A 24,908-nucleotide genomic window follows, 5' to 3' on the forward strand; every position below is an offset into this window, starting at 1 on the left:
GAGCACTGTCGACTATGAGCAGCACAGTCTGCTTTGCTCTTCAGTTTTATTCCTAACTGTGAGAATGTCAGTGAGGGTAATCACAGCTGATCTACAAACACTTTTACAGTTGTATTGATTCCAGCTCTGAATAAAGACAAAGTAATCTAATCTCACAACAGAGATTAATTACATCCAAATCGATGAGTAAACAATAATATTCAACACAAAACTTTGCATCTATATATCTCTCTTCTCCATGTCAGCTCATTGAACGATCAAATCTTATGAGAAAACAATGCTAGGCAGCCTGTATTTGTGCAGAATAAATACTGAAATAAGTATTTATGAGTGAGATTATTTAAAGGTGCCCTAGATTCAAAAATTTAATTTACCTCATCATAGTTGAATAACAAAAGTACAGTAAGTCTCAAACTCAATTGTTTCCTCCTTCTTATATAAATCTCAAGACCTCCGACGAACAGGCGAATCTCAACATAACACCGACTGTTACGTAACAGTCATGATCATTAATATGTGCGCCCCCAATATTTGCATATGCCAGCTCATGTTCAAGGCATTACACAAGGGCAGGATGTCTGGATCTGTGCACAGCTGAATCATCAGAATAGGTAAGCAAGCAAGGACAATAGCGAAAAATGGCAGATGGAGCAATAATAACTGACATGATCCATGATAACGTGATATTTTTTGTGATATTTGTAAATTGTCTTTCTAAATGTTTCGTTAGCATGTTGCTAATGTACTGTTAAATGTGGTTAAAGTTACCATCGTTTATTACTGTGTTCACGGAGACAAGAGAGCTGTCATTATTTTCATTTTTTAAACACTTGCAGTCTGTATAATTCATAAACACAACTTCATTCTTTATAAATCTCTCCAACAGTGTGTAATGTTAGCTTTAGCCACGGAGCATAGCCTCAAACTCATTCAGAATCAAATGTAAACATCCAAATAAACACTGTACTTACGCGTTTTGACATGTTGCATAACGAACACTTTGTAAAGATCCATTTTGAGGGTTATATTAGCTGTGTGAACTTATTTTTATGTTGTTTAAAGCAAGCGCAAGCTCTTGGGGCGTGGAGCATGAGAATTAAAGGGGCCGCACACCATGAATCGGCGCATTTATAATGATGCCCCAAAATAGGCAGTTAAAAAAAGTAATAAAAGTAATTAAAAAAAAAAAAAAAAACTATGGGGTATTTTGAGCTGAAACTTCACAGACACATTCAGGGGACACCTTAGACTTATATTACATCTTTTGAAAACATGTTCTTCAGCACCTTTAATATCTTTGGTCCTATTTATGATTTGCTGCTTTGAAGGATCAGAGTTTAACTCGCAAATGTTCTCTTTCTCATGAGTGCATTGGGAAATTTAAGTCAGTCGGTTAGTTTGTTCGGATGGTCCATGAACCGGGTTGAAAATAAACGATTAAATAAAACAATTCTGAGCGTAGGCTATTGCAGTGTTGATGAGAATTCTGCATCTTCCGAAACTGATTCTTATGAACAGTTTGTTTCAATAAAAATGTTTTGTTGTTCTTTTTACGTCAGTACACAATAACGTCACTGCATAATTCATTATATTCCAACTTCGTGGGAAAAGGGGAAAATTTGATTTTGTATAAATTTAAATGAAGCCATATGCAGACAAACATTGCATATTATATATATATATATATATATATATATATATATATATATATATATATATGGGCATTTTACCATCAGTGTAACATTCATGCTTTTCCATGTACATTGAATGCCACCAAAGAATATACACTAACAAGAAGCGACAGTCAATAGAAGGTTCCATTGCAACACCGGTGCCCAGCAGCGGCCCTGCGTTTCTGCCATTTTGGGGTGAAAGCGAGTCAGCAGTCCACTAGTTTCTATGGCAATATCAGCTGCTTTGTTGAAACAAAAAGTACATTAAAGCTGAAATCCAACCTGAATGATGACAACACAGAATAAAATACTATCACTAGTGATCATCAAATCCTTTTTACAGTTTTTTTTTTTTTTTTTTACACACTTTGTGTCTAAGTCTTCCATTTTTCACAAAACGTTTGTTCTCTAGAAACCCAGTCATTTTGGGTTAAAATTCTTTAAAAGGCTTATAAACACTGAATTATTACCAACGTATGGAATTAAATTAAGGACATGCATTAGAAAAATTGGGAATTTTGGACAATAAATATATGAATATAACAGCTTGATTTTGCAATGTTGTCTAATGTCCGTTAAAGCAAAAGTGTCCAAAAGTGTGAATTATGCGATAACGGACACAGCAATGCATCATGTATTATAAGATCATTATGTTTGTAGCGTGATCCATTAAAACATACAATATATAAATTTCAATTCAGACCTAATGGAGTGATACTGGTAAAATAAAACATATATAAGACAATACAACATTTACTGGAGGAGCCATACAATTTACTGGTGACTTAAAGGGTTAGTTCAACCAAAAATGAAAATAATGTCATTTATTACTTACCCTCATGCCGTTCCACACCTATAAGACCTTCGTTAATCTTTGGAACACAAATTAAGATATTTTTGTTGAAATCCAATGTCTCCGTGAGGCCTTCAAAGAGAGCAATGACACTTCCTCTCTCAAGATCCATAAAGGTACTAAAAACATATTTAAATCAGTTCATGTGAGTACAGTGGCTCAATATTAATATTATAAAGCGACGAGAATATTTTTGGTGCACCAAAAAAAAAAAAAAAAAATCTTATAAAGTGATGAACGATTTCAAAACACTGCTTCAGGAAGCATCAGAGCATAAATGAATCTGCTGTTCGGAGCGCCAAAGTCACGTGATTTCAGCCGTTGGCAGTTTGACGCACAATCTGAATCATGATTCGACACGCTGATTCATTTATACTCCGAAGCTTCCTGAAGCAGTGTTTTGAAATCGGCCATCACTAAATAAGTCGTTATTTTGTTTTTTTGGCACTCCAAAAATATTCTCGTTGCTTTATAATATTAATATTGAACCACTGTACTCACATGAACTGATTTAAATATGTTTTTAGTACCTTTATGGATCTTGAGAGAGGAAGTGACATTGCTCCCTATGGAGGCCTCACGGAGCCATCGGATTTAATCAAAAATATCTTAATTTGTGTTCCGAAGATTAATGAAGGTCTTATAGGTGTGGAACGGCTTGAGGGTAAGTAATAAATGACAGAATTTTCATTTTTGGGTGAACTAACCCTTTAATTTAAAAAACAGTTCTATTGCGCTTCAGATTTGGCAGTGAAATTCACCGATTTTGGGTGCGCAAGATGTGAAGGATTCTATGGTCCATTTAGTATTTTCACCCCATAACGGCAGCCGTGCTACCGGAGCGCCGTCTTGTGGCTGTTACCCAAAAATTATCAAAGTGTAGCCTCTTGGGTTCTAAGTTCTTTGATGCAACCAACAAACTGATCAAACTGGTTGAAGCGTTTCCTTGCTAAGAAGCAGAGATCACTAGGGCTGCGCCCGAAAACTTAGGCAGGCAGCTGGCTTATTGCCTTGTTGCGGTGCGGTCACACTGCACTTTTTGTCCCACTGAATTCCATTCATACTATAGACTTTAAAAAAATATGGACGTAGTGTCTATGACATCACCCGTAGGTTTCTGAAGAGTGTCACCGCACGTCACTCCCGGATAACAGAAAATGGGCAAAGAGGCGGGACGTGGGTGGAGCTGAGGTGACGTGACAGCAGCAGACAAATGGCTAGTGGTGCCAGCAGCGGCAATCCACCTGCCACTCAAGTGACCGGCATGGTTTAATTATGCAGAACTGCAAGACTTAATATAATTTAAACGGACGAGTTATAAACAAATTCACCCCCCTTACAGTTGTCATGAAGGGCAAAATTAACTATATGGATCAAAACCACAATTTGTACCAGGCTGTAAACATGTTTTTTTTCTGCTGTAAAGTTGGGCATTTTAACATAGGGCTCAATGAGATTCTGCTCTCTTTTGGAGCCTGTCCCTAGCGGCCAGTCGATGAATTGCAGTTTAATTCACTTCCGTATTGGCTTCAAGAGAAACGGGGAGGTCGCCGCTTGATTCATACGTGTGTGAATGCTTCATACTCGTGTGAAAATTTTTGCATTTCGCTGCTTTCCAAAGTTCGTTTGGTGAACTCTGACCTACGAATTCTCATCACGTGAAGACGTGCGTCCAGTAGAAGATCAATTATATTTTTACATTTTGAACGTATTACTATATGTTATATGTTGAATTCACATTTATATATATAAAAACCCCCGTCATATCACGACTGTTGCAGCATCAGATGAAGTTTCGCACATTCAATGTCTGGTGCGGTTTTAAGGTGTATAACCTACTTGTGGGACCCATGCCGTAAGCTACACGTTGGTTTTTCATTTATACTTCTGTGTTGTTGTCCACATCCTATTTTTTTTTTTTTTTTTTACCTGATGGAGGGGTTCTAGCAGACCAATCACAGCGCCTGCCTTCTGTGTAGAATTGAGGCATTGTTAAATTTTTGGAGAGAAGCAAGTCAGGCAGGCTACACGGTAGATTCGACACAGAAGTATAAATCAGCCATATAAGTAATGACCTTGCAGGCAGCGTTTGCGCAGGAAGGTACATCACGAAACTTTTTTGGAGAAAGTTTAGAAATTTCTGAGGCAGCAAAATGGTTAAATGATCTACAGCAAAATAGAGCGAGTTTTGGTGGTAACTAAGCAAATATTTAATAACTACAAAACAAATTTCTCTCTAGAAATGACATCAGAAGTGGAAAACGGTCAAAAACGTACATTTACACACAAACTGATCAGCAACCGCAACTTTCAGACGCCATCTTTATTTTTCTAGCTCAACTATGAATGAAAAGCACAGGAGTGTGGGATATCAAAGGCAGCAAAGGATACATCTATGCTGCCTTCAAAATTCGATGAGATGAAGGCATCTCACAAGGAATGGATTCAGACGTCCATTGATGCCTTCCTGCCTTGGAATGGGTCCTCCGAAAGCAGCATTTTTAAGTTTCGGGTACAGCCCATAGTCTTAGGCTCATTTGAGTCTCTCAGAAGGTCTTTTGAACCGGTTCATCACATCTGTTTTGTGTAGTTTATTCTACAAAGATTGAAGAAATATGACATAAGCTCTACAACATTTGGTCATTTAAATATGGAATTAAGTTTAGTTATTTCTGACAATATAAATGATTGCGTATCTGTAAATCGACATATTTCTATTTAACATTAAAGGGATAGTCCACCCAAAAATTAAAAATCTGGCATAATTTACTCACCCTCATGTTGTTCCAAACCATATGATTTTCGTTTATCTTTGGAACACAAATGAATATATTTGGATGAGATAAGAATTTTCTTTCCCTCAATTGACAGTTCACACAACTACTACTTTGATGCTTCAAAAAGTTCATAAAGAGATCGTAAAACTAATCCATATGAATTGACTCAATCGCTTTATATGATGAACAGATTTAAATTTAGGCTTTTATTCACATATAAACATTGATCAACTCACACATCAGTTATACTAAATGGAAGCTCAAGCATGTTTGCTTGACATGCGAAAACCAATGAGATTAATTCTCGTGTGTTACACAACACGTTTGAGCTTCCGCAAGAACCAATAAGATTTGTTCATCATATAAAGTGATCCAGTCTCTTCAGAAAAAATGGACTAAACCTTTAAAAACTTTTTGAAGCGTCAAAATGGTAGTTGCGTGGACTGTCATTGGAGGGACAGAAATATCTTAATTTGTGTTTGATGTACAAAAGTCTTACGGTTTAGAACGACACAAGGGTAATTGATGACAGAGTTTTCATTTTTGGGTGAACTAACTCTTTAATCAATCTTCTAAATTATCTCAGGATGATTTCATTAAGTATAAATTACAATCAAGCCACTGTATTCTTTTTAAAACAAGTTATATTGTTTTTAGTCTTTATTAATGGATCATCTTTCAAAAGAAACTTTGATATCAGAAAAACTGCAAAACAGGCCAATACTATATGATAAATACATTTTGACACACTTTTTGATCTTGCGTCAGTTCTCTAAAACTTTGCAAGTTCTCCTGTCATTTTAAGTACAATCAAAAATAAAAATGTATGTGAAATAAATCCACAAGCAGTATGACAGTAATTCAACCTCAGAGATTTAAGTAACATTAAAGAAAGCACACGTCAAACATTGGAGCACTATGGCTAGAAAAAAAACAAACAAACAAAAAAAAAACAAAACTGATATGCACAGCATTAAAAAATTCTTAATAAATAAATCAGCATATGAATCTCAACCCTTTTATGTGAATCAACAACAAATAAAGTGTACCTTCTTAACTTATTTCAAACTAAATTTTGTCTTGTTTAGAGAGTAAAATTTATTTGATGATTTCAGACAGCAATGCAAAGTGACATGCACATAAACCCTCAGTTAGTAGTAAGGGTCAGTAGTAGAGACGGGTTAGCATATCAGACTACTGCTATCAGTTAAACATGACAATTCCTCTAATGACACAAAATCTATTTGGCATCATAACACATTCAACTGAGTCTTATAGAGTGTCAGTATTTCTCTCTCTCTCTGAACGACGAATGAAAGATGAGTTGTGGAGAAGATAGAAAACTTTTCTCATCTCAGTTCTTACTGGTAACCAAACCTAGTTAAAACAGGACATAAGTAGTAACTACACCAGGAGTTAATGTACATATTCATCATCACTGAGATCTGAATCATCTGCATCAACTTCCCCTTCAATCACGGATTTCTTCCCTTTACAGCAGGAAACAACCAAACCAATGAGAAAGACCTGCAATGCAACACAACAGAAGACACATTAGGGCCAATACTTCTACTCTCAGGATATGTAGGTTCTTGTAATGATGTTTTATTATTATTATTATTTTTTTTTTTCTTTGTGTGTGTGTTCATTCATACACTGATCAGGCATAACATTATGAGCACTGACAGGTGAAGTGAATAACACTGATTATCTCTTCATCACAGCACCTGTTAGTGGGTGGGATATATTAGGCAGCAAGTGAACATTTTGTCCTCAAAGTTGATGTGTTAGAAGCAGGAAAAATGGGCAAGCGTAAGGATTTGAGTGAGTTTGACAAGGGTCAAATTGTGATGGCTAGACGACTGGGTCAGAGCATCTTCAAAACTGCAGCTCTTGTGGGGTGTTCCCGGTCTGCAGTGGTCAGTATCTATCAAAAGTGATCCAAGGAAGGAACAGTGGTGAACCGGCGACAGGGTCATGGGCGGCCAAGGCTCATTGATGCACATGGGAACCCACACAGCAGGAAACTTCTAGGCGGATCCGCATTTAAGTCGCCAAGCCCGCGTGACTGTCACATTCGTTTTGGCACCACCCAGAGGATCCACTCTGCCTCCGGGCGGCACCGTATATTCTACTGTCAATCAGCGGATCCTGAGCGGACCCATGTCGGATCCGTGGACGCGCACGCGCCTTTATTGTATCGGTTGTATCAATAAGGTTTTAAATCGCAGATGCGGAGCAGATGCAGCGCGGAACCGCGGTGGGTCCGCGATCCGCCTTCGTTGCGGATTTGTCACTGCGCGCAAGTAGACGCCGATACGGGTCCGTTCACGGATACGTTCCAGAAGCTGCGATACCTCTTTAGTTCTTTTGCTGTGTGGGAAGTGACGGCTGGCCCATGTGGTCTGATCCAACAGACGAGCTACTGTAGCTCAAATTGCTCAAGAAGTTAATGCTGGTTCTGATAGAAAGGTGTCAGAATACACAGAACATCACAGTTTGTTGCGTATGGGGCTGCATAGCTGCAGACCAGTCAGGTTACACCATGATTCTGTCCACCGACGAAAGTGCCAACATTGGGCACGTGAGCATCAGAAGTGGACCATGGAGCAATGGAAGAAGGTGGCCTGGTCTGATGAATCATGTTTTATTATTCCCTGGTGGCTGTGGTCTCTTTCAGCAGGATAATGTGCCCTGCCACAAAGCAAAAATGGTTCAGGAATGGTTTGAGGAGCACAACAACGAGTTTGAGGTGTTGACTTGGCCTCCAAATTCCCCAGATCTCAATCCAATCGAGCATCTGTGGGATGTGCTGAACAAACAAGTCCGATCCATGGAGGCTCCACCTCACAACTTACAGGACTTAAAGGATCTGCTGCTAACATCTTGGAGTCAGATACCACAGCACACCTTCAGGTCTAGTGGAGTCCATGCCTCGACGGGTCAGGGTGGTTTTGGCAGCAAAAGGGGGACCAACACAATATTAGAAAGGTGGTCATAAAGTTATGCCTGATTGGTGTATAATTTCCTAGAGTTCAAATAATGAAGCAGGTCATTTAAAAAAGGCAAATTCATGAACTTACCAAAAGGAAAGCCCAGTTGCCAAAATAGTAGATGGTGCTGAAGAACCAAAACTTGTGCAGGAACAGGTAAGATCTTGTTACTGTGCACTGGTCTGTAAAACAAAATATGAAGAAAACGGCCCTTTAATTTAAAATGTTACAAAACATTTCTATTTCAAATAAATGCTGTTTCTATTTATGAAAGTTATGGTTTCAAACAAAACATCATGGCAGCACAACAGTTTTCAACATTGATAATAATATGAAATGTTTATTGAGCATCAAATCAGCATATTAGAATGATTTATGAAGGATCATGTGACACTGAAGACTGGAGTTAATGATGCTGAAAATTCAGCTTTGCCATCACAGAATAAATTACATTTTAAAATATATTAAAATTGTATTCTGGTCCCTAGATACAGCTCAGGTCCCTGATTTAATGTAAGTCTAATAGGTATAAGTAAACGCTAATGTGTTTGCAGAGTCAGAAGGTCAGTAGGTCAGTCTTCACTCCGCCGCCATGCAGAGCGAGGGAAAGTAATCACACATGCACAACGGTACGTGTTCTCATCAAAGAGCGTGACACAGTAATTGCCGGCACAGCCTTGTGTTGCACCAGCCACACTTTGCAGGTTTGTGCTAACAACACACCGCCTTTCAATTAAATGCCTGAGAGAATCTCTTAGCTAGAGCAGCCTCAAGCTAACCTGTCACACTGACCAGAAAACCGGCATCAAGCTGATGACTGTGTCATAGAAAATGAAGAGGGAACCAGTGAAAACCATAGCAAACATTGGGATAAAAAAAACAAACAAATATTTAGATGCTGCTTGGCAAGCCAAAATAGCCAACATTTGGACAAATGCAGAGAAAAGAAAAATATTTATCAGTAAATGTTCCAATAAATAGGCTTCATGGTTTGAGGAAAAAAAAAAAAAAATTAGTTGTGATTGCGATTTAAAATGTGATTAAAACAAATTCCGGGATTGCTGAGCTTGTTGCGGCTGCACAATTTGGCCAAAATTCTGTGATTATATATCAATATTGCTATTGTTATTATTATTATTAAATAAAAATATAAAAATTACTAAAAAACAAAATGAGAAATATTACTTTTGCAATCGGTGGATTGTGAGTCACTCTGAAACACGCAGCGCAGTTATTTATTTCAGTTGATTTAATATATTGTGTATGAATAATCACACTAAGCCAAATTGCGTTTTCGCTTTTATTTCAATTAATCTTGCAGCCCTACAAATAAATGTAATATTATTTAACTAAATAACTATTACGTCTTCTAAAAAAAACATATTTATCGATGTAAGAAGCCTAAGTATATTTGAACGGAATTATTATTTTTTAAATACACTTTGGGAAAAAAAAAAAAAAACTGAATAATGGATGTTTGATGAATTTCATATGTTTTAAAAATAATTCAACATCATCAGCCACATAAGCGCTGGGCGATATGGCCAAAATACAATAACATTTTTCATATCAGTCATTATCGATAATTACCATGACAAATATAAAATCTTTATTTCTTTTAAGCTTAAAGACAGATTTCTATTCCTGAGTGAAACCTGAAAATCTGAAGTAGAATATTCAAAACATTTATTTATAATGATTAAAAAAAAAAAAAATCTACATCAAAATACACATAATTAAACTAAGGTAAAAAATCTTTTTTTTAACAAAATAAATAAATTAATAGAAAAATGTATTTCTTAGTTTCAGCCTGCGATATTAATCATATTACATTTGTTGTCTCTTAGAAATGCAAATTTGACAGTTGCTTGATTTGACTGTATAGCAGTAGCTTGAGTTGGGATGTAGATGTAAATTTCTGCTAAAATTTTAACCTGAATTTTATATTATCAATATTCTGACAATTTGACTTAGGACTTTTATTTAAATTAACCATTGGTTATCCATAGTATCATACATTTAGATCATGATAATCACAGGTAAAATCACGCATTTGACCTCACGACCATGGTAAAATGTAACTATATGGCAGGGGTGATGATCTCCGGTCCTGGAGAGCCTCAGTCCTGCAGAGTTCAGCTTCAACTCTGACTGTTGCTTTCTAGTAACCCTTCATTCAGACCTGGATTAGCTTGTTCAGGTGTGATTAAGGTTGAAGCTAAACTCTGCAGGACTGTGGCTCTCCAGGACCGACGTTCACCACCTCTGCTATGTGGTTTCAATGGTATTTGTAATACAACTGCCTAAATACATAACAAAAAATACTGTAATTATTAGCCATTACTCCTATAAAACATTTAAAACATGTCTACATTAATAATATAATATAATTCAAAATGAATATCCCACATTTCTGCCACAATACTATGGTTCATTTACAGTAAATCCATGGTTAAAGATGATGATTTGTAAATTGAAAAAGCTTCTAACTGGATATTTCATGGAACAGTGTTTTTTTCTCGTTTTTCTTGTTTGTCAGTGCTGCTGGGAATGTCAGTGCTGTTTCATCTGGCTTTAAACTATTTTAAATCATAAAGGCGTGTTCTGTTGAATTCAAGAACTTCTTTTCACTGGATCTCACAGCGCTGTTTAGCGGTCACTTGATGGAGACTGATCAATGAGTCAACGCATCTGCTCTGATAAGCTCGTGCTTCGCTGAAGTTTGAACTGAGCTGATAAATGGTCCGTGCGGCGTGGTTCAAACGAGTAGTGTTATTTTGTTCCGCTTTGGTGCATAAACATTATATCAAACTTTTATTATAATTTTATTGAAGAAAATTATATTGCGATAATTATTGTTAGCGTTTTACCACCCAGCCCTAAGCCACATACATTAATAGTCCAGGGGCCGTATTCACAAACGATCTTAAGACTAAAAGTAGCTCCTAACTTGCCAATGTAGGAGAAACTCTTAAAATAATGGGCGTGTCAGTCCTAATTTTAGGAGTCCTAAATTTTTGCTCTAAGAGTATTTCACAAAGCATTTTAGCGTTAAAACTAGCTAAAACTTTAGGAGTAGTCAAGAGGACTCCTAAATGACTAAGACCAAATCACAAACAATCCTAATCCACCCAAAGACACTGAACACCATTGAGGCAATAGCGACAGAGCCGAAGGTGCTGAACCTTTTCTTCATAAATGCAATACATTTTGATTTATAGATTTGAATCTACGATGAGACGCCAAAAAAAAAAAAAAAAAAAAAAACTAACAAATAAATAAATATTGTCTGATTACCTGAGGCAATGGTTTTCATGAGTTCACATTTACAAATGATTGAATAGAGTAAAAAAAAAATATTATATATAAATTATATATATATATATATATATATATATATATATATATATATATATATATATATATATATATATATATATATATATATATATATATATATATATATATATATATATATATATATATATATATATATATATATATATATATATATATATATATATATATATATATATATATATATATATATATATATATATATATATATATATATATATATATATATATATATATATAATTTGTCGCTTGAATTCTGCATTCCCTTGAGATGAAGACATCCAAGAGGTGGACAATTAACTGTATATACTAGTTTAATTAGTGACACTTAGCCTACATTTTAAAACCTTTATGGCAAAAAAAATGGCAACATTTTTATTAAAAAATATTTATTTGAATATGGCAACATTTGTATTTTAAAACCTTTATTTTAATATGGAAACATGACACCTCATTCTACAATATTTCTATGAATTGCTGACTCCTCCCCCATCAGCCAATCACTGTGTGTATACTCCATAGCAACGAGGTCAACCCCGCCCTTACTCTTAGCTTAAGACTTCAGTCTATTCCTTAGTAAAAGTTGATCTCAGCAGCTTTGTGAATAGGTTTTAAGAGAAAACTCTTAGCTAAGAACTTTTACTGCTATTTAGGAGAACTCTTAGTGGTAAGATAAAATGATTTGTGAATACGGCCCCTGAACTTATGTGGTTTAGTTTGAAGTTTAGATGTCTGTTGTTCTTATGTTTGTACTACACAATCAAGTGCAAATTAATGTAAGATGTTCCTGTATGAAGAAGTTCATCTGGGCTCATGGATCAAACAGAGTGAGTGTCGCTACAGCAGAAGGGTTGTAATCAGCTCAATCTGTCAAGGTGCTTATGAATAAGCAGTCCTACAGAGTGGGGTCTACAGAAGGAAGGGAGGAGAAGTAGAGAGAAAGATCAGATAGTGTTTATGCAGATAATTAGCTGCTCCAAGCATGCAACACGATTGGTTGGTTGAGGCATGAAGACCTGACATTACTGACATTACAAAACACAAGCGGCACCAGAGGTCACTGAACTCACTCTGTGTTAGACATCCTATCATCTCATGCACATGTATGTAGTCAAAGGCCCCATTTGCACATGGCATCAACCTCTGATCCCATCACAAGTGGTCAGCCAGAACCAGCATTGATGCTCGATTCTAGTATTAAAATGAGTCTTAAAAGGGGACCTATTATGCCCCTTTTTGCAGGATGTAAAATAAGTCTCTGATGTCCCCAGAGTGAAGTTTTAGCTCAAAATACCCCACAGATCATTTTTTATAGCATGTTAAAATTTGGGGGGGGTGAGCAAAAACAGGCTGTTTTTGTGTGTGTCTCTTTAAATGCAAATGAGCTGCTGCTCCCGGCCCTATTTCAAGGAGGCCAAGCTTCAAGAGCTCACTCAACAACAAAACAGGACAATCTCATGCACTGACAATGTCAGAAACTGTCAGTAGTGGTGTTCAGTTCGAACCGGAGTCAGACAATGATGCCTACAGAGCCAGAGAATATATGCTGCGTGGAGACAGTACAGGTATAGTTTAGTTTAATTACATTTAATTTAGTTTAATATTATTAGATAGATAGATACATATACAGACAGACAAGCTAATAAAATGCTCTGCATGGCAAGATTTTGACATCTTGTAGCACAAAGAATATTTTTATAAGACAGCTACAACAGGCCCTGCACAGTAGCACCAGTCCTCTGGTTCTGGCTCAGTAGAAACTGGACCTGTTTGAGAGCAGGCATCGTCCTCTCCTCCTGCACTTTTCCTGCCATCTGTAGCTCAGCAGATGCTCACCTGAATTACAGGGCAGATGGTTCTCAACAGTGCTCTGGCTAAACAAATCATGGTGTACACCACTGACCCGGTTCACCTTCAGATCGCAGTCGCTGCTGATGGAGAACGCCTGCCAAAGACCACAGCCATTCAGACCAGCAGTCTGCTCATTCGCTCTGTTTGTGTGGCATTGTGTTGACATGGGCGTTTTGAGCATTGACTGTTAAAGTGGCAGTTCACCCATGTATAGAAATTTCTTGTGTATGTGGTTTACAGAGACTCTTCATAGACGTAATGGTTTTATACTGAAATAATGAAATTTTCTATCCCCTTACCCTTAACCTACCCAATCACAGAAAACTTAGCATTTTTTTAATTAAAAAAGTTTTTAATGTAAGATGTTTTTTAAGCTATTTGATTAATTAGGACACAGGAAGTTTTATAATACACATGTCATTTAATCCATATTAACCATATATACAAGCATACACCCCCCCCCCCCCCCCACACACACACACACTCAAAAACACTTGTGTCTAGAGCTATTCAGTTTAAAATGTTTTACTAATTGTTTAAAATAACAATTTTACAAAAAAAAATAAAAAAAATAAAGCTAAAGGTAAAACACTAAAAATATAAGAATAAAATGATTTTAAAATTATTTATAATAAATATTATGATACAATGTTATAACTCTGTATAATTACATTTATTATAATTAATTATAACAAATGTAAAACATAACAAAAAAGACTGGCTTATATACACCACCATTCAAATGTTTGGGGTCGGTAAGATTTTTTTTTAATGTTTTTGAAATAAGTTTCTTAATCTCACCAAGGCTGCATTTACTTGATCAAAAATCCAGTAAAAACAGTATTATTGCAAAATATCATTACAATTTAAAATACATGTTTTATATTTTAATATAATTTAAAAAGTAATTTATTCCTGTGATGTCAAAGCTGAATTTTCAGCATCATTACTCCAGTCTTCAATGTCACATGATCCTTCAGAAATCATTCTGATATGCTGCTCAAAAAAACATTTAGATGGAAAAAAAAATCATCTGCTTCATATTTGTGTGGAAACTGCAACACATTTTTTTTATTTTCATATTAAACCTTGACCCCAAACATTTGAATGGTAGTTTGCGTATATATAAATAATAATAATAATAATAATAATAATAATAATAATAATAATAATAATAATAAAAGTTTTATTTATTATATTAAAAAATATCATCAATTAACATCATCACTGTCTAAATGACATTGGTAGAATTCCAATTTTGGGGGAAGTGCATGAATAATGACTTAAATTTTTATCTTTTTCTTACATAAAGTTATTGTATGATTTTTAAAAGACTGAAATGACCGCATTTGGACCTCTTTTTACTGACATTGTAAAGATGGTAATGGCAAGAGCTGTTAAACAATTCTTTGCAATTTTCTCCTTTCTGAGAAAAAGCTAAATTGGGGTTTGGAACAAGATGAGTGTGAGTTAATGAAGAGTTTTCATTTCTGAGTGAATTATCCCTTTAACAGAGGGAACTGAAAGGAAGCGTGTGGCAGAGTGTGAGTTCAGTGAGTGGTCAGTACAGAGGAGCAGCCCTCTCTGAAAGCATGTATTATTAATGATGACTCATTTGTTTCTGTGTATACACTGAAAAAGGACAGGATGGAAATAGAGGAAGAGTGCTCTAAAGTGTTCTCTCCCAACCTCTCAGTTTTTTGGGGGATTTTTGTTTATTTTTTGCCATTTTTTGTTTTCTAAAAGCATGTGCCTGAGTTTTCCGGGGCGGCTGAACCTCTGATCATTGCTCTCGATGGAAAGCTGCTTGGCTGAGTGGACCCCAGAGATGGGTCTTGAAAACCACCCTATCCTCACCCTGCAATTTACTTGCAGTTTAAAACTTGTGATTTCACTCATTTTTTCCAAAGCATAGTTTAAGTTGCGAACGCTAAAGGAAAAACTTATAGCTATAACTCGGCTGTCATGTATAACGTGTTGTGGAGATGTATTATAATCATATCATGATGCAGGCAAATGTTTAAATTAGTCCAACATAACAGGTTGTCGTCTATTACGTCTTTTTCGTTGATGTTAACTTTGCTATCGTAAACATGTTGTAATCAGAAGTACTAAAAGGATGTTAATTGGCATAAACACATGCAAAGAGAACTCCATTTAAAATCACTCAAAAGCTGTCACTCAGTTCACTGCAATTTCACAAAGTTTCATTATAATCAATGAAGCTGTCTACACTGCACAATAAATCTCTTGGCCATTGTGTTCAAGAGCTCAACAGACATGTCTGCGATTGGCTTCATTGCTCACTAGGGCTGGAAGAAAAAAAAAAAAATCGATTCACCTAACTATCGTGATTTTTTAAATCATTTTTTTTTTTTATTATTCCAAAATCAGTATCAATTCAAATAGAATCAACTTATTTTAGTCATTGCTTATAGACGTGGTGGAAGTTACTCACTTTTGAAATGTGTCATTATCTATGCGTGTCACGTGACGTAATATTCCTTTGAAATGGCCGAGAGAAAGCAATGAGACTACCCCAGCACATCCCATACATTGATTTACGGGCGGGTGCACATCCACAATATCAACTTTGACCACCATAAATAGATTTAAACTGTTCTGAAATGGTTCTGGTGGGATGTGTGGGAGACGGTCTGTATCCTTTAATAGCGATGTCTCACTTTATGAATATTAAAATAGTAATAAATGCACCGAAAAGCCCTCGCGCTATGTGCTTTGCATCAGATATCAATGCTGAGAGAGAGAGTATAATCAAAGACTATAGATAAGACAGTAGAGCTGCACGATTAATCTTTAAAAGACTGTGATCTCGAATCAAAAACCCATGCGATCGTATTCCTAAATGATAATTAGTCTGTCTATTAAACCTTTGATAAAATCATATCGCAACATTCAAATCTGTGTTGGCGCTGCCGCTGATCCAGAGAGAACTGTCATTATTTCAACCTCATAGTATCATTATTTCTGTGATACAATAGTTCAAATGATCATATAAGTACTGAGATAAAAAACAGTTATCACCTTTTGAAAATGGCGCTTGAAATAACGAGAGTATCATTTACACTGTTGTTTGCAAATGACTTAAAAAAAATGTGTTTGTCATTGAATCGTTTATTCAAGAAAATGTACTACTGTTATGTATGATGCTTCTGAAATAAAATTAAAGATGTGATGAATTGTTTTTGTAAATATGGTTCATCTTATACATCATGTACAGTCTGTATGATTCAACTTTTCCTCATGGTTTAGTGTTAAAAAAAGTCTTAAAAATCACAATACATATTGTATTGGCACGCAAGTATCGTGATAGTATCGAATCGGGAAATAGGTGTATCATCAGCCCTACTGCTGCAAAAACACTTTGTAAATAGAAACCCTTTGACACTTTCCAGAGCACAAAGACAAGTACGCACTGGAGCGTTTGACAAATCAGTTTTGCCAATATGATGTTATTACAGTATCAACAGAGGGTGCTCTTGCTTTCCTTTGCTTGCTTTGATATAGAATATATACAGAAGTGTTACTAGTATCTCATTTCATAGTTTGTTTCTGTATTGTTTCTATGTAAAATTGTTGATACAATGTAAAGTATTTGCTCTGGCTCTTGTTTTAAATTATTTTGTTCCGTTACTATGCTTGTTGTCATTGTCTGTTACCATTGTGCAAGCAAGATGTGGCGGTTGGTCAGTGTGGTTTTCGTCCCACCCCTCCTCCACTGTGATTGGACGGCTGGGTAAAAAGTGAGAGTAATGAGCGCTGCGCTTTACCCAAAGCGTAACATTCTTCAACCCTTGGCAACTGGTAAAAAATGCTGAAATAGATGCTCAGTGCCTCGTCACACTGCTGGAGTTTTAAAAACGCGGCACTCCCATTGAAAACAATTGGGAAAATATGCTATCCTCGGGAAAACGCTTTAGTGGACACATGGCCTTAGGGTATGCCACAAACACAAAACCTCATCTTTTTCATTACTTGCACTTTGCAGTCTCAGTAACAGTATGTATATGTGAACTGTGTGCACTGAGTCTGAATCAGTTTAAATGAGACTCCATTAAGATGCATTAGACTCCCTCTATGTACCAGCAGTCCACATCTACCACTAAAGTAACGCCATGGGGTGCACATGGCGGCATGGACCAGTGCCAGGCTGTGCCTGACGTGGCTATTAATTAAAGTGTTCCTTAATTATCTGCTCTGTTTTAGTGCTTAGCTGAGTAATTATAGCCAGCTCTCAATGCACCAGACCAGGGGTGAATTCAGATAGACTAAGAAACAGACAAAGGGAGGAAAACAAGCGATCGATGGTTTAAAGCAATAGTTCAAGTAATAAAAGAAAATTCTGTCATTACTTACTCAGGCTCATGCCATTCAAAACCAGAACTACTTTCTTTCTTCTGTGGAACACAAAAGGAGGATTTTGTAGAATGGTCACTCTTTTCAATGCATTTCCAATAAATGGAAACTAGGGCGTTTAAGCTTCAAAAAGGAAGTAAAAGCAACATAAAAGTGTCAGAAATTGCTCCATATGATTCTTGAAATGAAAATATGAAGTCATTTGACAGCTTTGTGTGAGAAACTTCTTCCCCCCCCCCCAAGTGAGCCGTTAACCTCTGTGACCAGATCAATGAGTTAGCAAGTCAACTCGAAAAGCAGATTAATTCATCGCAATCATTCAAAATGGTTTTGTGAACTATAGATGAACTGATTTATTGAAAAGAGCCAACTCAAAAGAATGAATCAGTCATGAATCAGACACAACTATTTCTGTCTGTATCATGAATGATTCATTCTTTACATCCCTACCGTTTTGTGAACTGAATGAACTGATCGATTGAAAGAATTCAAACTCAAAAGAATAAATTGTTCTAACCTTGATGAACACAATAATGTGAATGTCAAGGTCTTCATTTTCACTTACATGTTGGTCTGTTCCTCATACAAATCTGCTATATGCCTTCAGAAAATTTGGAATACAATTAATCTGTAATGATACATTTTCATCCTTTTTGAAGCTTGTCCTCATTTATTCTATATGCATGAAAAAATCAACCAGTAAAAGTCTTCAAAATCTTCAAAATGTTGTGTTCTAAGAAAGAAATAAAGCCATATAGATTTAGATCAACATAAGGGTGAGTAAATAAAGACAACATTTTACATTTTTGAGGACTAGAAACACAAATCCTGGAACAGACAGAAATAGCTTATCAGTCACTATATTGGAAGCAAATGCACTTTCCACTTTTCCTTCTTTTTTTTCCCTCTCTCTGTCTTTCGATTGGTCTCTTTTTTTGTTTAGCCAACAGATGCCTAAATTTGGCACATATGTCTCAAAAGGCTTTAACTGGAGCATTTGCTAATCTTTATCACAAAGGAATAAAAGTGAGATCCAAAAACAGGCAGCGAGAAGGCATGGGCTTTCCAGAACGACCTCAAGGGGAAGAGAAGAAGAACCAGAAGAGGTGAGAGAATGCTCACATTGAGGAAGCTGCAGAATAGAAGGGCGTCAGATCGAGTGCGAAATTGCATACAATCAAAAGGTGGCACTTTTCACTACAAATAATCTTGTGAGGTTAGAATAAAATCAGATTGAAAGTGCAGTGGAGGAGTGCAGCAGTAGAGCATGAGTGATATCAGAGCTGCTGTCTCACCTGTTACCAATCCTCATATTTATAGCAGCAATATAACAGAGAGACTCACGTGACTCATGATTCATACTAGTCACCCATAGCACCTCTCTGGGTAAATGTGCACGGAGAGAGAAAATGGAACACGTGAATCCTTCACTTTTAAACTATTACTGAATCAAAACATCCATATGAATAATTTAAAGCCATATATACAGTTGAAAAGTTTGGGGTCAGTAAGATTTTGAAAGGAATTAATACTTTTATTCTGCATTAAATTATGATGCATTAAATTGACAAAATTAAAGTGCCAGTAAAGAATTTATTTTAAATAAATGCTGTTCTTTTGAACTTAATATTCATCAAAGAAACCTGAAAAAATAACAGGGTTTCCACCAAAATATTAAGCAGCACAACTGTTGTCTACACCAAATCAGCATATCAGAATGATTTCAGAAGGATCATGTGACACTGAAGACTGGAGTAATGATGCTGAACATTCAGCTTTTTCATCACAGGAATAAATTACATTTTAAATTATATTAAAATAGAAAATAGTTATTTTAAAATGTAACAATATTTGTCAATATTACTGTTTTACAGTATTTTTGATCAAATAAATGCACCCTTTGTGAGCATAAGAGACTTCTTTCAAAAACATAAAAAAATCTTAACCTCAACATTTTGAATAGTAGTGTGTGTATTTACAACACATCAGATATAATTTATCATTCAATAAATTAGAATTTTGACTAGTGGAAATTAGTTTGAAACAGTTTGGGATCAATCAGAAATAAATGTATAAATACATGAAGCAATCAACTATATTTTAAGATTCTGTATGTTAAAAATCAAAGTGCAAGTGTTAAAATGACAAAGATCTCAAATCACATTCAAATTTCATGTAATTAAGGTCAAACCTTTAAATTTAAATTTAAATTTAATTTTGTTCCTCACATAATATGATCCTATGGCTTTATAAGACTTGGAATTCAGTGCATGAGTCATATGGACTGCTTTTATGGTGCTTTTTATTCATTTTCAGAGACTGACAGTTCAAGACTCCATTCATAGTATGCAAAAGAGCAGATTTTTCTTTTTTGTAACTTCACTTTAAAAGTCACTTAAGAATCACTTTAAAAGTTAAAAAGTGTTCTGTTGCCAATGGTTCTTTCATGTTTCATGACACTGTTGGACAATCTTAATATTTCCAGGTAAATGTTCTTCAGAAAACATCAGACCCCCATTTCCAATATACTATGCTGTAAATATACTTCAATAAAACAATTGTGGCCTTCGCCTATTCTGAAAAATACATTCCCTGTATTCATTCAACAAGCACCCTTGATTGAACTCTATCAAAAAACCAACTTACTTCTGTTCTGTCCTTCAAAAAAAATCATCAATCACTGACATTTGTGTATTACCTCTCTGTCTCTTCATTACAGCAGCATCTGAAGCAACAGAAGGACACATTATGGTGAAGAATCTTGGATTTAGGAACAAACAGAATGACTGGCATCTGCTGACCTCTGTGAGAGCGAAGCCCAATTCATCCTGATAATGACTTAACAGTGATTTGTGTTGTGAAGAAAAGAAATTGTATTGTAAAAAACGAGCATAAGTATCTGCCATCTTTGAACACATCAAACATCATTCTCTCCTGAACATCCCTGATGCTGTTGCTAGGGAACAGTCCTGACAGTAGGGTGAGCACTTGATTTCTTCAGCATTAAAATGTGTCCTGGCTTCCCATGTCAGACATATGTCCCTTATGAAATCATATTTTCAACTAAAAGAAAGTTTACCATTGTTTCATGTAATTAATAATGTCATATTATTGCACTGTGATTACAGCACATCAAATAGTAATATCTAAATAGTAATAGTAATATCTAAATATCTAAAGATATTTTTTAGACAATATGGGACTGAATTATATTACATTGTATTTTTACATTGTACAATATTAGACTGTAATTTATAAAAATATCACAATAAAGCTACTATGCATTGGCTAAAATCATGGTAGTACCATAGTAACTTGGTAACTTAACCCTCCCACCCCAGGCAGCAGCATGAAACTTTTTGGTACTTTTTTGTAATAAGCATTATGGACAATGTTCCCTTCAGTCGACTGAGGCCTGAGCCGATTTGGAATGTACACCAGTGAGATGGAGAATAAGAATTTAATTAAAACAGTGGATTTAGAGTTTCCTAAAGTTCTAAGAGGTTTATAAGGAAGCAATGCATGCCGAGTCATGTTGACATTAAAGTTAATTGGGTAAACTTGATCAGATAGATGTAATTTTGATTTCCTTTCAACTGCCCATCACTGCAAATTGAAAATTCTGTCATTATTTACTCACCCTCATTTCATTCCAAAACTTTAAAAGGTACACTATGTAATTTTTTGTTATTGTTCAAAATTAATAAAATTTAAATAATGAGTCAATACAGCATCAATCCTTCTTCCAAAACATGTTTTTGTCTAACCTTGATTCACTATGGTAAGCCTATTATAAGTGTTTATTTCAGATTTGTCTGGATAGTTTTCACAGGAAATCATGCACATACGTCAGTTGCCCGTGTGCGGCTCGCCATCTCCGAAAAAAGTTTCTCTGGCTACACAGCAAAATCCCCAGAGTTAAATCACCTCTGCTCAGAGTACATATGGTCCCTCTCTAAAGAGCGTTAAAATAACATTGAAGCAGAGTTAAAGTTAATGAGATAATGAAGCAATTAATTAAGTGATGATTGAGCATACGTGATGAACACCTGCTGTTAACAAGCAGAATCACTGAAGAAAAGAGAAACACAAGAACTACAACTGACTTCAGTCACAGCCTTAGATGAAATCAACTGAAGATAAAAATTGTTAAATCTCTGAAGATCTGATTAAACAACTCCACAAACAGCACAACAAGCTTCACATATTACTAACCAGATTGACTTTATTTTCACACGTCTACAAAAGTACTTATTGAGAATGAACAGATGTTTAGATGTTATTTTATTGGTCAATAAAAAAGGAAAAAGAAAAGAAAAGAAAAGAAAAGAAAAGAAAAGAAAAGAAAAGAAAAGAAAAGAAAAGAAAAGAACGACATGGAGATCAACGTTTGCTTAGGTTGGGCTCTTGACCCTTGACTTTCTATGTTAGATTTTTCTCTGCAACAATGCATGTGTTGTTGTAAAGCAGTGAGGCCAGTGCTTTACAGTGTGCAGATATGAGCTGCTTTTATATGATGATAAAGTCATTGTGAGATTGCCTGATTGCATCCAAAGCAACTGTCTTGTCATTTATACATTTTGGTTTTGCATTACCAACCCTGTGAACTTCAGCATAAGAAGGAAGTGTTGCAGCAAACATATTGAATCAATTTAAAACCATGTAGTGCATAAAAAAAATGTAACTACTGCATCACTTAGTCACACACAGACATCAAGAATCAGCATATGAATCTCAACAATGGTGATTTAAAAAAAAAAAAAAAAAAAGTTTCACACTGCAATGCATGCTGGGTATCACCATAGGACAAAACTCCCGTCATGCACTGGGATTGTATGCTATGTTTTCATGTCAAAGCCTGAGGAGAGTCTGCTGGCAAAAAGAGATCACAACATAGCTTGTAATAAAACAAGAATCAACATTGGCTTGGCTTTTCGGAGATGGCGAGAACTAGGGCTGGGCGATATATCGCATGCGATTGTCACGCGCATTTCGTCAGTAAAGCTGGTTCCCTGATTACCGCTAAATCGCCATCACCTGCTTTCAAATGGAGCGGCATTTAATAGACAAGAGCCGTAGATCCCTGACAAGCCACGCAATATCGCGTTCATATCGCCTTCAATAATGAGCGCGATATTGCGTGGCTTGTCAGTGAACTACGGCTCTGTCTATTAAATGCCACTCCATTTGAAAGCAGGTGATGGCGATTTAGCGGCAATCAGGGAACCAGCTTTACTGACGAAATGCGCGTGACAATCTCATGCGATATATCGGTCAGCCCTAGAACTGATGGATTTGAAATGCTGTAAAGACAATGCGGAGATGCCGTTTTTATTACTGACTAGGTGAGTAAGGCATTTTATTGAACAGTAGCTTGTAGCTCTCTATCAGAGTTCATTGTAAATCATTATCTATTGTGAATGGTTATAGTGCTATGTCTATTAATGGGTATAGCTGCAGTAACGTCTTCAGCTAGTCAGCTTGAGATCTTTCCATCTAAACTGGTTATATCTCTTAAGCCTGGTAGTGAATGTTTTATGAGCAGTAGGATAATTCATATAATTCAAAACAATGTTCTTCCACAAAATGCATGCAGTTTTGTTTTTTAACCTCTAGAGTGCCAAACAATACATAGTATACCTTTGATAGTTATAGATATACAGTATTTTGAATTTGGTATGCTATATTCCAAGTTTCCTAAATCCTAAAGTAAAGTAAACTATGACTTTAGAAGATTATATATGATGCACACATCATATAGATTAATATTATGTTTATTTAATTATTAATTATTAGCCCCTACAGCCCTTTCCAGATTTCCATTTATGTTCCATGGGAAAAAAAGAAACTCAAACAGGCTTAAAACAACATGACTGACTAAATATTGAAAATTTTCATTTTAAAGAGAACTAATCCTTTAACACTAAGACTAAAGTATCTTTTAATCTGCTTTGGAGTGTCTGAAAATGCCTTATAATGTAAAAGAGGCATGAATATTTAATTTTTAAAATCCTTATTATTTATTTTCTATCTTGTTTCAACAGTGCTTCGAGCTCTTATGATCAGTGCATTAAAAATCAACAGGATATATTTTTTTCCAAACAAACCACATCTGTGCATTTGCTGAGAGCCAGACGAGCATCATGCGTTCATTAGACCATGGTTAGAAATCAATCTGACAGGATGAGGAAATTTATGCCTGGCCGACTGGAGGGGAGAGCAGAACATTGTAAGTTTCATTTTAATTTGCGGCTCCTGAATCTATTGGCACACCAAGTGACTTGGTGGATGGTAGCCATGGCAACAATACTTGATCCTCCAGATACACTGCATATATCTGAACTGAAATGAACAAATATAATATCATTAAACGAGTGCAGAGAGAGAGAGAGAGAGAGAGAGAGAGAGAGAGAAAGGAAGAGAGATATGCACAAGCTAAAATAAATATGAAAGACAAAGGAAAATAAGGAAAATGATAATACAGTTGCCTGCTGAATGCATAAAAACACACAGTAAAGACAAAAGTGGTGCCTTTTATGTCAAATTGACTCCATAGCTGTGCATTCAGCAGTTCAGATGCCTTCAGCAGTGGTTTGAACACAAATTCTGCATGCAAAGCAAGATCCCATGAATCCCACAGCCTGTTTAGCTGACACTAAAGGTACACCGTATGATCGAAATCTTATATCATGGCATGACTAATTTTGGAGAAAAAAAGTTTGGAAACAATAACTTTTTATGTTTTTGAAAGAAGATAATCACAATCACAATTATTTTGGACAATATTGTAATCACAATTATTTAACACGATTAGTGGGCAAGATGACAAAAAAAGTTCTCAAGTTTTCTAACAGTATAGTATTCAGCAAATAGCCTAAAAATTGAATAAAGTAGTCAAATGTAAAAATAAAACACTACATTCTGCAACACAGCACTGTCTTCACTATACGAATTAAATATACATTTATTCTTATTAAAGTTATTCAGTAAACATCAGTGAGTGATTTCTCTTTTTTTTCTGTTGTTT

General features: G+C 35.6%; 1 protein-coding gene across 1 annotated transcript in view; it reads right to left on the bottom strand.

Annotated features, from left to right (window-relative positions):
• Window positions 1-5,749: 5,749 nt before the first annotated feature.
• lmbrd1 (LMBR1 domain containing 1) overlaps window positions 5,750-24,908 on the bottom strand; it is a 119,074-nt gene continuing 99,915 nt past the window's right edge. Inside the window, exons 15-16 of the mRNA XM_067385509.1 lie at window positions 8,387-8,478; window positions 5,750-6,830 (exon numbers count right to left, since the gene is read on the bottom strand). Of these exons, the coding sequence (XP_067241610.1) occupies window positions 6,720-6,830; window positions 8,387-8,478 (203 nt within the window). The 3' untranslated portion in view covers window positions 5,750-6,719. The remainder of the gene's footprint in view (window positions 6,831-8,386; window positions 8,479-24,908) is intronic.

This window comes from Chanodichthys erythropterus, chromosome 5 (assembly GCF_024489055.1).
Source record: "Chanodichthys erythropterus isolate Z2021 chromosome 5, ASM2448905v1, whole genome shotgun sequence".
Classification (NCBI taxonomy): Eukaryota; Metazoa; Chordata; class Actinopteri; order Cypriniformes; family Xenocyprididae; genus Chanodichthys; species Chanodichthys erythropterus.